The 12,779-nt window shown below is 40.7% G+C and overlaps 1 protein-coding gene across 1 annotated transcript in view; it reads right to left on the bottom strand.

The window, feature by feature from the left end:
- Positions 1-11,862: 11,862 nt before the first annotated feature.
- Positions 11,863-12,779, bottom strand: part of LOC142494644 (uncharacterized) — a 32,451-nt gene continuing 31,534 nt past the window's right edge. Inside the window, exon 3 of the mRNA XM_075599077.1 lies at positions 11,863-12,483. Coding sequence (XP_075455192.1) covers positions 11,863-12,483 — 621 coding nt within the window. The remainder of the gene's footprint in view (positions 12,484-12,779) is intronic.

The following is a 12,779-nucleotide window of genomic DNA, read 5'->3' as shown; positions in this document are numbered from 1 at the left end:
TGCACCATATACATTCTGCAAATGAATGTGAACAATATCATTGCAAGCTAAATACAAATACTGTACTCCAAACAAGTCAACTATTTTAACCAATCAAGTAAACAAAAATTATTAGCAATCATTATTTACATCCCTAAACAATTGACAGTCCATCCCGAACAATGAAACAATTAACTAATTCACGCCTCGAGCAGGACAATTCAACATGTGAAAAAAATATAAGTACCAACCGGAATACAAACTTTAAAATCAAGGCTAGCCCTGACCTCCCTCAAACACACAATACAATATCAACAATTACATCTATCTAATTTTAAAATACTTTAAACTCACAATAAAGCATAGCAGCATAGACAAATTAATTTAAAACACATCAAATCAAGCTTTTAAAACAACATCATTTCTTACCCTGTATGTATTTATCTCTCTTTTGATGATTTAGATTGTAAGATCAGTTAGGATTATTAAAGAGAGTACAGGGTTATTAAAGGAAATTCATTGTAATGTAGTGTGTCTGTATGGAGAAGTGTTATTTGTAGGACAGTATGGTTTTGATAACCCTTCTACATTTATTTGTATATTGGTTCATCATGTGTGTGTATATACTCTATATATATATACATATATACAGTATATATATATATATATATATATATATATATATATAGTGCGTGCATTTTTTTTATTGTGGGTAGCGGGGGTGGGTGAAGGGGGTGTTTGGCCCTTGGTGTGAGTTTAGGACTTGCGGGGGGGTTGCGGGTGCACTTAACCCCTTCACGACCGTAGCAGTTAATACCGCTACGGTCGTGAAGGGGTTAAGTGCACCCGCTACCCCCCGCAAGCCCTAAACAACCACCGTTGGGGATAATACCCCCTTCACCCACCCCCACTACCCACAATAAAAAAAATTCCCACACAGCAGCAGCACAATTAATAAATAATAGCACATAGCCGCTAAGGTAAGGAACGAGTGTTTATTTATATATGTGTTTTATTTATACTGTACATGTGCAGAGGGTCTCCGGAGCAGAAACGTTTTGGTTTTAGGTCTGGGGACCCCCTGCTTCCCGAGATACAGGCCCCTTTAGGGGGTGCCGGTATCCCTCTGCTTGGTTTACAGGCCGCGGTCACGTGATCGGGACCTTTAAATGCAAAGGGATACCGGCACCTCATAAAGGGGCCTGTATCTCGGGAAGCAGGGGGTCCCCGGACCTGAAACCAACGCGGTTTAGCTCCGGAGACCCCCTGCACATCTACACTATGAATAAAAATGTATTTTAAATAATTTTTAATGTGCCGATGTTTGCGCAGAGAGAGCAGCGGTTCTCTCTCTGCTGCAAACACATCAGCAGCACAATTAATAAATAAATCTAAATAAATAAATAAATACATGAATAGAAATAAATACATTTAAAATACATTTTTATTCATAGTGTAGATGTGCAGGGGGTCTCCGGAGCTGAACCGCTGTGGTTTTAGGTCTGGGGACCCCCTGCTCCCCGAGATACAGGCCCCTTTAGGTATATACTGCATTACAATTCATGAATTTCTCGGCTTCAAAGACAACAGCTCGCAAACGCCCCCATGTGTTTTTACACGGCATTGCAGTATTGCAGCCAGCAGGAATAAAATGCTTAAATCACGGGCGCAATATAACGCTATATACCCGGGAGAAAACGATACAAAACCGCACATCACCGGGATATTCCGAAATTCGCGGAGCTAGCCAAGTAAGAATAAAGTTGGTCGGTACTGTACATTACCTTCATTATCCATAATCGCTGAATATGTTTCCTACTGTACATCAATTGATGTTGATCAGCGTACCAAACCTTTAAAAAAAGAATGAAAACAAGCATTACACAATGCCCCAAATAATGCAAAGACTTTTTGAAATAATATAATCTTTTTTAACCGGCATCTTCTTCTTGCTGTCTCTTTTACAGGTTCCAATGTAAAATAATTGTTACAGTAAATTGTTATTTAGAGAACAAATACTGTAGATGCATGAATTACATTATCTTACCGCTGAATGTGTTTCCTACAAGAACATCGAGTTGATATTGATCAGCCTGCCAAATCTGCAATAGAAGAATGAAATCTAGATGTACTGTAGGCATGTCTCGTCACACATTTACTGTATGTGCCATCTTAATCATGGACTGAGACAAATTTGCTAAATGCATAGTGTTTTGAGTAAAGTGTGAAGCTCCTACTCTTAATGAAAAGTTCAAGGTCATATTAAAGAAAGAAAGGCAGTATTTAAAGCGAGACATTTCTACAATGTATATTGTATTGAAACACGTGTAAAGATCTTGGCATGCTTGGGCAAAGATACAGTGCATCCTGTACAATGCTGTACGCCATCTGCAATAAATGAATCCTACTGTAGCTACATTATGTAGCAAGACTTACTGTTTTTGGTGCCGTATGTATGTAAATATGTCTTTATTTATATAGCGCCATTAATATACATAGCGCTTCACAGCAGTAATATACAAACATGACAATCATATAAATAACAAATAATATAAATAACTTGAAGGAGAGAAGTGCTTCAGACATAGAACTAGCTCTAAACACTAGCTGATTTTGACCCACGGAGGCTTCCGTAGCCGGATCGCAGAGCAGCCTTTGCAGCCAAGCAGGACAGTTTCTTTCTCCTGCTTCGCGGACGCGGGAACGGTGCAAACAGCTGCTAATACTCGATCCTGGACTGCGTGAGGAGGCCAGGGGTTCACCCTTTATGTATGTGAGTTTTGTTGTGGATTTTAATTAATAAATGTTATTTTCAAACCATTCCATTGAAATCGTGCCTCACTTGTTCCCCTCCCCCCTCCACCACAACACCGGGGAGAGACCCTGCCTGACGCCTGAGACTGGGGAGTGAGTACCATGCTGACGTCAAGCTCGAGGGCAGTTCCTATTGTGCGGCCAGCAGATATGGATGGGCTAATTTAACCCCAAAGTTACCAACCCTCTGCAACTACTCACACTGGGCCGTGTGAGTATATATATTTATATATATATTCTTAAACCACACTGATTCGCTTGCACTGACGTTGGGAGGGGCCAGAACTGCCTAAAGGAAGATACCATTTATTATCTTTGCTTACACATGGCCGTGTAAGTACATTAGCATCCTATTTTTGCCCCCTGCCCAACTTTAAAAGACCTTTGTCACTACTATATCGTTTTTATTTGATGTGCTGTATACTTCTCTAATCCCATGCTCCCCCTATGCTTGTTTGTTCCCATATCTTTGTAAGGGCTCTGGATTATCCCTTTATTGGGGTCGAAGCAGAAGGGATCTTAAAGTTGGCTCAAAGCATCTGCTAGAGAGCCGTTGTTGATTTGATTGCTACATTGTAAGCACACTTTTGTTTTAAACTCAAGGTAAGCGCCTGGTTGTTTTTTCTATTTTGTTCTTCAGACATAGAAGTAATATTTAGGAAAAGGAGTCCCTGCTCAAAAGAGTTTATAATCTAATTGGTTGGTAAGAAGCACATACAGAGACAGTAGGAGGGCGTTCCGGTAAGTGCATCTGCAAGGTTTATGTATGAGGTGTTAATTACCAGCCATGGAGCTACTCATATGCTTCCTTAAGCAGTTATGCTTTGAGGTGGGTCTTAAATATTGATAGAGAGGATGCTAGTCAGATATTGAGGGGAATGGCATTCCAGAGGTATGGGGCAGTCAGTGAGAAGGTTTTAAGGCAGGAAAGGGCTTTAGATACAAAAGAGGTAGAGAGAAGACATATTTGAGCAGAACGCGAGTCGGGATGGTGTATAGCGAGAAATTAGGGCTGAGATGTAAGGAGGAGCAGAAGAGTGTGAAGCTTTAAAAGTGAGGAGGAGAATTGAGTGTGTGATATAAGATTTGATAGGAAACAAGGAGAGAAATTTCAGCAAGGGAGACGCTGAGACAGATTTCGGAAATAGTAGAGTGATTCTGGCAGCAGTATTTAGGATAGATTGTAGGGGAGAGAGGTGAGAGGCAGGAAGGCTATACAGCAGGAGGTTACAGTAGTCGAGACGGGAGAGAATGAGGGTCTGTGTCAGAGTTTTTGCAGTCCAGCAACAGAGGAAAGGGCGTATCTTGATAATATTGTGGAGCAGAAAACAACTGTTTTTTGCTACCTTTTGAATGTGAGAAGAGAATGTGAGAGGAGTCGAGTGTGACCCCTAGGCAGTGTGCTTGGGTTACTGGATGAATTATAGTACTCCCAACAGTAATGTGGAAGGAGGTAGTAGGGCCAGGTTTGGAATGAAGTATGAGGAGCTCTGTTTTGCCATGTTAAGTTTAAATCGGCGGAGTGCCATCCAGGATGATATAGCCAAGAGACATTCAGAAATTTTAGTCTGTACAGCAGGTGCAAGATATGGGGTAGAAAAGTAAATTTGTGTGTCATCAGCAAAGAGGTGATATTTGAACCAAAGAGATGTTATTAGGTCACCTAGAGAGAGTGTGTAAAGAGAAGGGGTCCCAGACAGAGCCCTGGGGCACCGCCACAGAGAGATCGATAGACGAGGAGGAGGTTTAGCAGAAGAGACACTGAAAGTACGATGGGAAAGGTAAGAGGAGATCCAGGATAGAGCTTTGTTATGAGTATGGAGATTGTGAAGGAGAAGAGGGTGGTCTACAGTATCGAATGCTGCAGAGAGGTCGAGTAATATGAGCAGAGTGTAATGACCTCTGTCTTTGGCAGAATGGAGGTCATTAGTATTTTACTGAGGGCTGTTTCAGTGGAGTGAGCCGTGCGGAAGTCAGATTTTAGAGGGTCTAGGAGAGAATAGGTGTTGAGAAAATGAAGCAACCAAGAGAATACAAAGACGTTCAAGGAGTTTAGAGGCAAAAGGCAAGAGGGGGACAGGTCGATAGTTAGAAGGACAATTAGGGTCAAGCTTGCTATTTTTGAGTAATTGTATAACTGTTGCATGTTTGAAGGAAGAGGAAAAGGTACCAGAGTAGAGGGAGGAGTTAAAAATGTGTGTGCGTGTAGGGATTATAGTAGGAGCAAGAGGTTATAGGAGATGGGAGGAAATGGGGTCAAGATGGGAGGTGGTAGAAGGATAAGAGGAGATAAGCAACTACACATCCTCCTCTGTTACAGCGGATAAAGAGTCAAGGAATGCAGGAGGAGAGATAGGAAGAAGTGTAGGATGGGGGGAGGATACAGTGTGATGGCCTGACGTTTGCATTCCACCTTTTCCTTTGAAATAGTTGGCAAAGTCCTGAGGTGAGATGGAGGAAGCAGAACAGGCAGTAGAGGGTGATCTGAGTATGGAGTCAAAGACTGAAGAGTCGGCACGGATTAGACTTGTGCATGTTGATTAATGAAGAAAAGTAGGTTTGTTTAGCTTGAGAGAGGGCAGAGTTGAAACAGGATAGCATAAATTTGTAGTGAAGGAAGTCTGCGAGAGTGTGAGATTTCCTCCAGAGACAGTCAGAGGAACGAGCGCAGGAACGCAGCATGCGTGTGTGGGAATTTACCTAAGTTCAAAGGGCGATAATGGCAGAGAGAAAGCGGGGCATGTAGATCAAGAGAGGAGGATAGGGCAGAGTTGTAGTTCCTGACCATGTTGTCAGGGTCTGGAGCAGAGCTGAGAGAGGAGAGGGAGGAGCGTAAAATTGAATCAAAAGCTAGTTAATAGGTTAATATAGGTTAATAGAGTGCAGGTCTCTGCCGAGACGAGGGAAGATGGAGGTGGAGAAGGGGAAAAGTGAGAGAGAGAAAATGAGATTAGGTGATGGTCAGAGAGAAGAAAAGGGGAAGTGGATAAATCCGAAAAAGAAAAGATTTTAGTGAAAACCAGGTCTAGGTAGTGGCCATACTTGTGGGTGCTTGCTGCAGTCCACTATTGAAGGCCAAAAGAAGAGGTTAGAGAGAGAAAGTGAAAAGACAGAGAGAGAGAGAGAGGGGTCATCAATATGGCAGTTGAAGTTCCCATGGAGAAGATGAAAAGGGAAGTTTGAGGAGAGAAAGAAAGAGAGCCAGGATTCAAAGTGAGAGAGAAAGACAGAAGGTGGATGAGTAGAGGTAGGTGGCAATAGATTACCGCCACATGGACAGGGAGTGGAAAGAAAATCTGGACAGTATGAGCCTCAAAGGAGGGAAAAGCAAGAGAGGGAGGAATAGAAAGGGTTCGGTAATGGCAGATATAGGAGAGCAGGAACCCCACACCTCCACACCTGCCATCAGGGCGCAAAGTGTTGGAGAAAGAAAGGCCACCATAAAAGAGGGCAGCTTCCAGAGCAGAGTCAGACCGAGCAAAGAGGAGCAGAGAGAGAGAGAAATAGAAGTCATGCACAGAGAGGAACTTGTTAGAAATGGAGCGAGGATTCCACGAGGATTCCAAAGGGCACAGGAGAAAGGGAGAGAAGCGGGAAGGTGACAGTGGATGGATATGAGGTTAGAGGGGTAGACACCAGAAGGAGTAGAAGTTGTATGTGGAAGGCAAGGATCAGAGCATAGAGCAACAAGACAGGGATCAGAATTGGGAGAGTATCCCCAGAAGCAAGGAGGAGAAGCATGGATAGAAAGAGAATGTGTGAGGATGATTTGTAGGGGTGTATTTTAGTGCAGGGAGTATAGCTGTGTAGTGTCAGAGGGTGCAGGTAAGAAAGGAGCTCATGTGAGCTGAGAAGGGCAAAGGAAAGAGAGATGGGGATATATATGAATAGAGAGAGATAATAAAATGTGGTAGAAAGAATTTTGAAAAGAAGTGAGGTCAAAGAAAATACAAACAGTAGTGCAGGCATGGCAACAATAATTTAGAGCTGAGATGTGCAGTCTGGGATAGATCATATCCTCCTTTCCAGCGTAGTTTCAAATCCAGGATTCAGGACCAGTGGATGTTGTGTTGTACACTTGTTTCACTTCTGTTGACGCCACACTGCATGCTACTGCGGCTTAAAAAATGCTACTTTAAATATGGGCTGCTTTAAATGTATGCTGCTTGCCACTGTATTGCTGCTCCCCCTGTGTGTCTCTAGCTATATAGGTCTTACAAGTCACCTGACTGAATTAAGTTCAGCCCAACCAGATCAATTAGCACATGTGAGGCACATTTAAACAAATGTACTTCTTAACAGGCTGTTGTCCTGGCTATGTGTTACATGTTTAATGTAATTAAGATACACATCAAGGAGTGATTAGGAGACAGCATAATCAAATTTGGGGTTTTATCAAGGAGTTTATCAATTGAATTTAGTCAAATAGACACATCAAGAGGTGATTAGGAGACAGAAGAATCACATGTGGGTTTTACCTGGGAAGAGAAGAAAAAGATGTCTGTTATAGAAAGATCAGTCCAGTAATCCAATAATCTTCCCTGTTCAACTCCACACAGCATAAAACCAAGTGTAAATCCCATGCATTTATTTACAATTTGCGGCTCCCTTATGACTACTGTACCTTACTGCTACTGAGAATCAAAGGCAAAGATATTCAGTGTGCCATCTGCCAGACACACATACTAAATTGCAATTACATAAATAACAGCACAAATAATTCTGCCAACTGACCTTAGCCGAGCCGCGGTTGATCTGTGGTAAACAAATTGCTCACACGGCTGTAATGCCGCACCCTGCCATGGTCATGTAGACAATAAGTCTTGCTTTGACTTTACCTTTTCCAGACCCAATTGATACCAGTCCCCCTTTAAAAGGCTCCAAGACCTGCAGTCCACATCACCAAATGTATCAAGAATAAGAAAAGGAATGGAAAAGAAGTTATATCAGTGGCGCTCAACACTGTAATGATCAAAACAATTCTAATAGATATTATAAAATATATATTATAAAATATACAACCAGAGCCAGTTAGGTATACCAGCCTCTATGGCTACACATATTAGACCTTTAGGATCTTTACCGTGCACATGAAGGAAATGACTCGACACACTATGGGACTCTAGACCTTTTTTGATATTGTAGATGTGTTCATAGAACCGTCGTTTGATAGGTCTGGTGGTCATACCCACATACTGCAGACCACAGGGACATTCAAGGAGGTAAATAATATTAGTGCTATTACATGTGATGTGCTGTTGGATAGTATACTTCTTCAGTGTTTTTGTTGAAGTAAAGCATAATTGTTTGGAGCTGAATTTACATGCTGTGCATGTATTACATGTGTAGTAACCCTTAATGGCATTTTTGTTTTTGATTTTATTTTGCTGACCATTGGATTTTAGTGGACAGCTTGGGGCCAACCTTTGGCCTATGTTGGCTGCCTTTGTGAATATGATTTTTGGTTTTGAAGGCAGTATTTGTGCCAAATCTGTATCTTTTCTCAAGATTGGCCAATATTTCCGAATGGTTTTCTTTATCCCAGGTGCCATCTGATTGAATTGAGTAATGAATGGTATTTGCATTTGTGTATTGGATGGTTTAGGTTTATACTCTAAAAGTGTTGATCTTTCCAAAACCTCAACCTCTGATATAATATTGTCAAGGTGATTAGGTGAATATTTCCTGTCAATGAATCTGTTCCTAAGATCCTGTGCCTGATTTTGGAATGCGTCTAAAGTGGAGCTATTTCGTTTTAGTCTGATGAATTGTCCTTTGGGAATGTTATCGATCCATGCAGGGTTGTGATGGCTATCGGCATGTAGATAATTATTCGCTTGAACCTTCTTAAAGTGAGTTTTGGTATGTAAAGTGTTGTTAGAGATATATATAACTAAATCCAAAAATTCTATAGAGACATTACTTGAAACAAACGAAAATTTTAAATTATACGGATTGTTGTTCATGTATTCTTGGAATAGGTGTAATTGCTGTAGTGACCCTGCCCAAATAAAAATAATATCATCGATGTAGCGCCGCCATAGTACCAGGTCTGCTCTGTAAGGAAACAAAAGAAAACAGCGCACAATGCCAAATAATGAAGCAAATTCAACAATATATTATAGAATTAAAAAGGGGGTAATATATCTGCGTACATGAAAAAAGTTGGTAAAAGGCATGTAGTGTGTATCACACTGTTTACCACTCGGCAGCTGTTAGCTGTAGATTCAGGTGCTTGCTTCCCTCTGCTGCTGCAGCTCAGTTGATGAGGATGTGGATATTTGGGCACTTTATTGAATCTTTAGCTCACCACCCCTCTGTACCTAGGGGATGTATCATTTATCTCTGTATCTCTGTTTTCCTTTCTTTATCCTACGCTTTTTTCTAGTTACATCTTTTTATGCAAGTAATGATGGTGTCTATTTTAAGTCGACTAATATTGTGTTTCTTTTATTCCAGCATGTTTTTAATTATTTATGCTAGGTTTTGTCTATATGTAAGTTTATATTAAATAGGTATTGTTTTGTTTTTGTTTTTTTGTTAATAAAGTTGTTGTTTTAAAAGTAAATTACACATCTTCCCTATCACGCAGACCATTACCTATTATAGATGATTGGTCTATCCCTAATTGGTTGACCAATAAGGTATCTATGTGAGGTATTTAAGACCTCTGGGTAATGGCCTAATTTTTCCCTGAAGAAGTAGTTAATTCTATGAAACTAGTTGGATGTAACATTCTATTGCCTTATATCTGCTTACATTGGCCTTTGTCTATGTGTTGGCCTGTCCTGTTTTTATTTCATCCTGTGTGCTGTTTTGGACACTTGTGAGAGACTTTGTAAGACTGTTCAAACTTCCCTATTGAATCCACCACTGCTGTGTAGACAGCAGCAAGCTGCGTTTTAACCTCTGTGCAGAGGATACACCTGCCGAGGTACAGGAGCAGCTTCATATCGGCCAGGAAGCAGGAGCGATTTCACCGAGCCCCAGTACCAGCTGCTGAACCTGGCTGCATGAAGGGAAATCCCCTTGGGAGTGAAAAGACTGACGTCCTGCCCCAGAATCAACTGAGCTGCAGCAGCAGAGGGAAGCAAGCACCTGAATCTACAGCTAACAGCTGCCGAGTGGTAAACAGTGTGATACACACTACATGCCTTTTACCAACTTTTTTCATGTACGCAGATATATTACCCCCTTTTTAATTCTATAATATATTGTTGAATTTGCTTCACTATTTGGCGTTGTGCGCTGTTTTCTTTTGTTTCCATTCTCTTAGTGTGTGTGGGGTGCTGAGCCACCCCTGCGTTTACAGCTGCAGACACCATTATCCCCAACACGGTTATGTGGCACTTATTATTTAATGTATAATTATCTCACTGTGGGAGTTGTGGTTTAATTTTTTATAAATTTTTTATCACTAAATTGATGGTATAGTCACTGCACTGTATATATTTATACATTTAAACTTTATAGGTAGTTAGGTAGTAGCGCACAGTTTTATTTTTTGTGTTTACTGCTCTGTAAGGGCAGCCGGACCAGATGGATTCGTTCTCCCAGCTGCCCATAAATAAATTAGCATAACTAGGAGCAAACCTGGTACCCATGGCGGTGCCACATACCTGTAAATAATATAAATTATTAAAATTAAAATAATTGTGTGAAAGTATAAATTGAATGCCAGAAATAAGAAATGATTTAAGTGATGGTGTCATAGAAGGATCATTATCCAAAAAATGGCCGATAGCCTCACAACCCTGAACATGGTCGATAACAGTATATAGTGATGTGACGTCAGCTGTAACTAAATAATAATGTGGCTTCCATTGAATGTCCTTTAGGGTCTGCAGCATGTGGGTGGTATCCCTAAGGAATGAGGGAAGTTTAACAACGTACGGTTGCAAATGATGATCTATGAACTGTGATATGTGTGATGTGAGGGACCGGATGCCCGATACGATAGAACGGCCCGGCGGCTGCTGTAAATTTTTATGAATTTTAGGTATTATATAGAAAATGGGAATGATTGGAAATTGATTATATAGAAATTCAAATTCTTGTTTGGTAATTGCATTTTGGTCAAGGCCCATATTTAGAAAATCCAATAATTGTTGTTGGTAAGTGACAGTGGGATTAAGGGCGAGGGGTTGGTAAGTAGAGACATCTCCAAGGATACGCATTGTCTCCTGGAGATAATAGGATTTGTCCATAATCACCAACCCCCCTCCCTTGTCAGCCGGTTTCATAACAATTGAGCCATTTTCTCCAAGTGCCCGTAGCAAATGTTTCTCCTCCATACTAAGATTATGCCTTTTTATTTTATAATTTCGACTTTGCTGTTCCAAGTCGTCGGTGACCATTTGCGCAAATGCATTAACAAATGGTCCACCAGCAAACCTGGGAAAGAAAGTGGAGGGTTTTTTAAATTTGCTTGTGATTGTGGATGCAGAATTAATAGGGAGATTGGTATTACTGTCCAAATGGGACACTGCGTCTCTGACAAAGTATTTTTTGAGGCACAGCTTCCTCACAAATCGCTGCACATCAACGTACAGTTGAAAGCTATTGGGGCCTACAACTGGTGCAAACGACAGCCCTTTAGAGAGTACTTCTTTTTCTTTAAGGGATATGGGTTGTTGACTGATGTTAAATATATTGGTGTATGTAGAAGTTACCGTCTGAGTTGTTTCCCTATTCTTTCTGCCTCCTCTCTTTCCTCTAGTGTGTTCTTTCTTTTTCTGTCTCTTGACGTCCCTTCTTTCCCTAGCAGGTCTTTTATTGCTTCTCTGGCGTTCTGTTGCTCTCGTGTCTTCCTCCAGTCTAAAAAAGAAAATGTAGGTTTATCTTCCCTAGTCTGGGTGGAACTATTTTGTTCTTGCTCGAACTCAACTAGTGGTTGGTACCTGTTACTCTGATGGTACTGTTCAAAGATACAGTCAATCTCTTTATCCAATTGGACAACTGGAGTGTCAGGTTTGTTAGATTGATTAGCCTTAATCCGTCTGTCTCCTCTTTTGGGTTTGGGTGACATGAACTGGACCGGTTTAGGAGTATACTCTTTATTACTAGGAATCACTTTTCTATAGTGATTCGGGATCTTATGAGAATAATCTTTCGAGTATTTGCTTTTGGATGTCTATATTTAGCATTATCCTTAGATGTTTTCTTCCAGTTTCTATAGCACCCCGTCTTATAGTCTATTCTATCCCTTTGGAATTTGACCTGTTTGCGGCTTATGGTTTCCTTCTGGAAAGTATCCATTCTAGTCTTGATTTTATTCTCCAGGGCTGGCAATTCACTGTGGTTTTTAAACACCTCAAACTGCCCCTTAAGCTCATTGATCTCTTCATCCAATGATTGCAACAGTATTTTACGTTTGGATATGAGTAATCGAATGAGCTCAAAGAAGCAGTTATCAAGGATTCTATTCCACTCTAAAAGAAACTCATCACTCTGGAAATCAGTAGTAGATGGTTTAAAAATTCTTAGGCCTCGAGGTATTCTCTTCTGCTCAACATACTCCTCTAAAGTGATAACGTCCCACATTTGTTTGATTTCACTCATAAGTAATTTTTCTAACCTTTCGACAAGGTCATACATATTGTCTGGGACTTCCTCTATTTCTATTGGTGAATCATCTTCTGAAAAGATTTTATCAATATCAATATTCCTGTTGGCCCTTAAGGCAAACAACTGTGACATAATGGTATATGGGGATTAAGCTGCTGACCTGATAGGGAAGGGTACAGTAGAAAAAACAAATAGGTAGCGCTATATCCCACAGTGAGCTGGCAGCCGGTGATATAACCCTGACCCCTAGTCAGGCTATAGAAGTGGAAAAGAAGTTATATCAGTGGCGCTCAACACTGTAATGATCAAAGCAATTCTAATAGATATTATAAAATATATATTATAAAATATACAACCAGAGCCAGTTAGGTATACCAGCCTCTATGGCTACACATATTAGACCTTTAGGATCTTTACCG

This window comes from Ascaphus truei, chromosome 5 (genome assembly GCF_040206685.1).
Source record: "Ascaphus truei isolate aAscTru1 chromosome 5, aAscTru1.hap1, whole genome shotgun sequence".
NCBI lineage: Eukaryota > Metazoa > Chordata > Amphibia > Anura > Ascaphidae > Ascaphus > Ascaphus truei.
The sequence above is the reverse complement of the archived record's forward strand: the minus strand, read 5'-3'. Positions and strand labels throughout refer to the sequence as shown.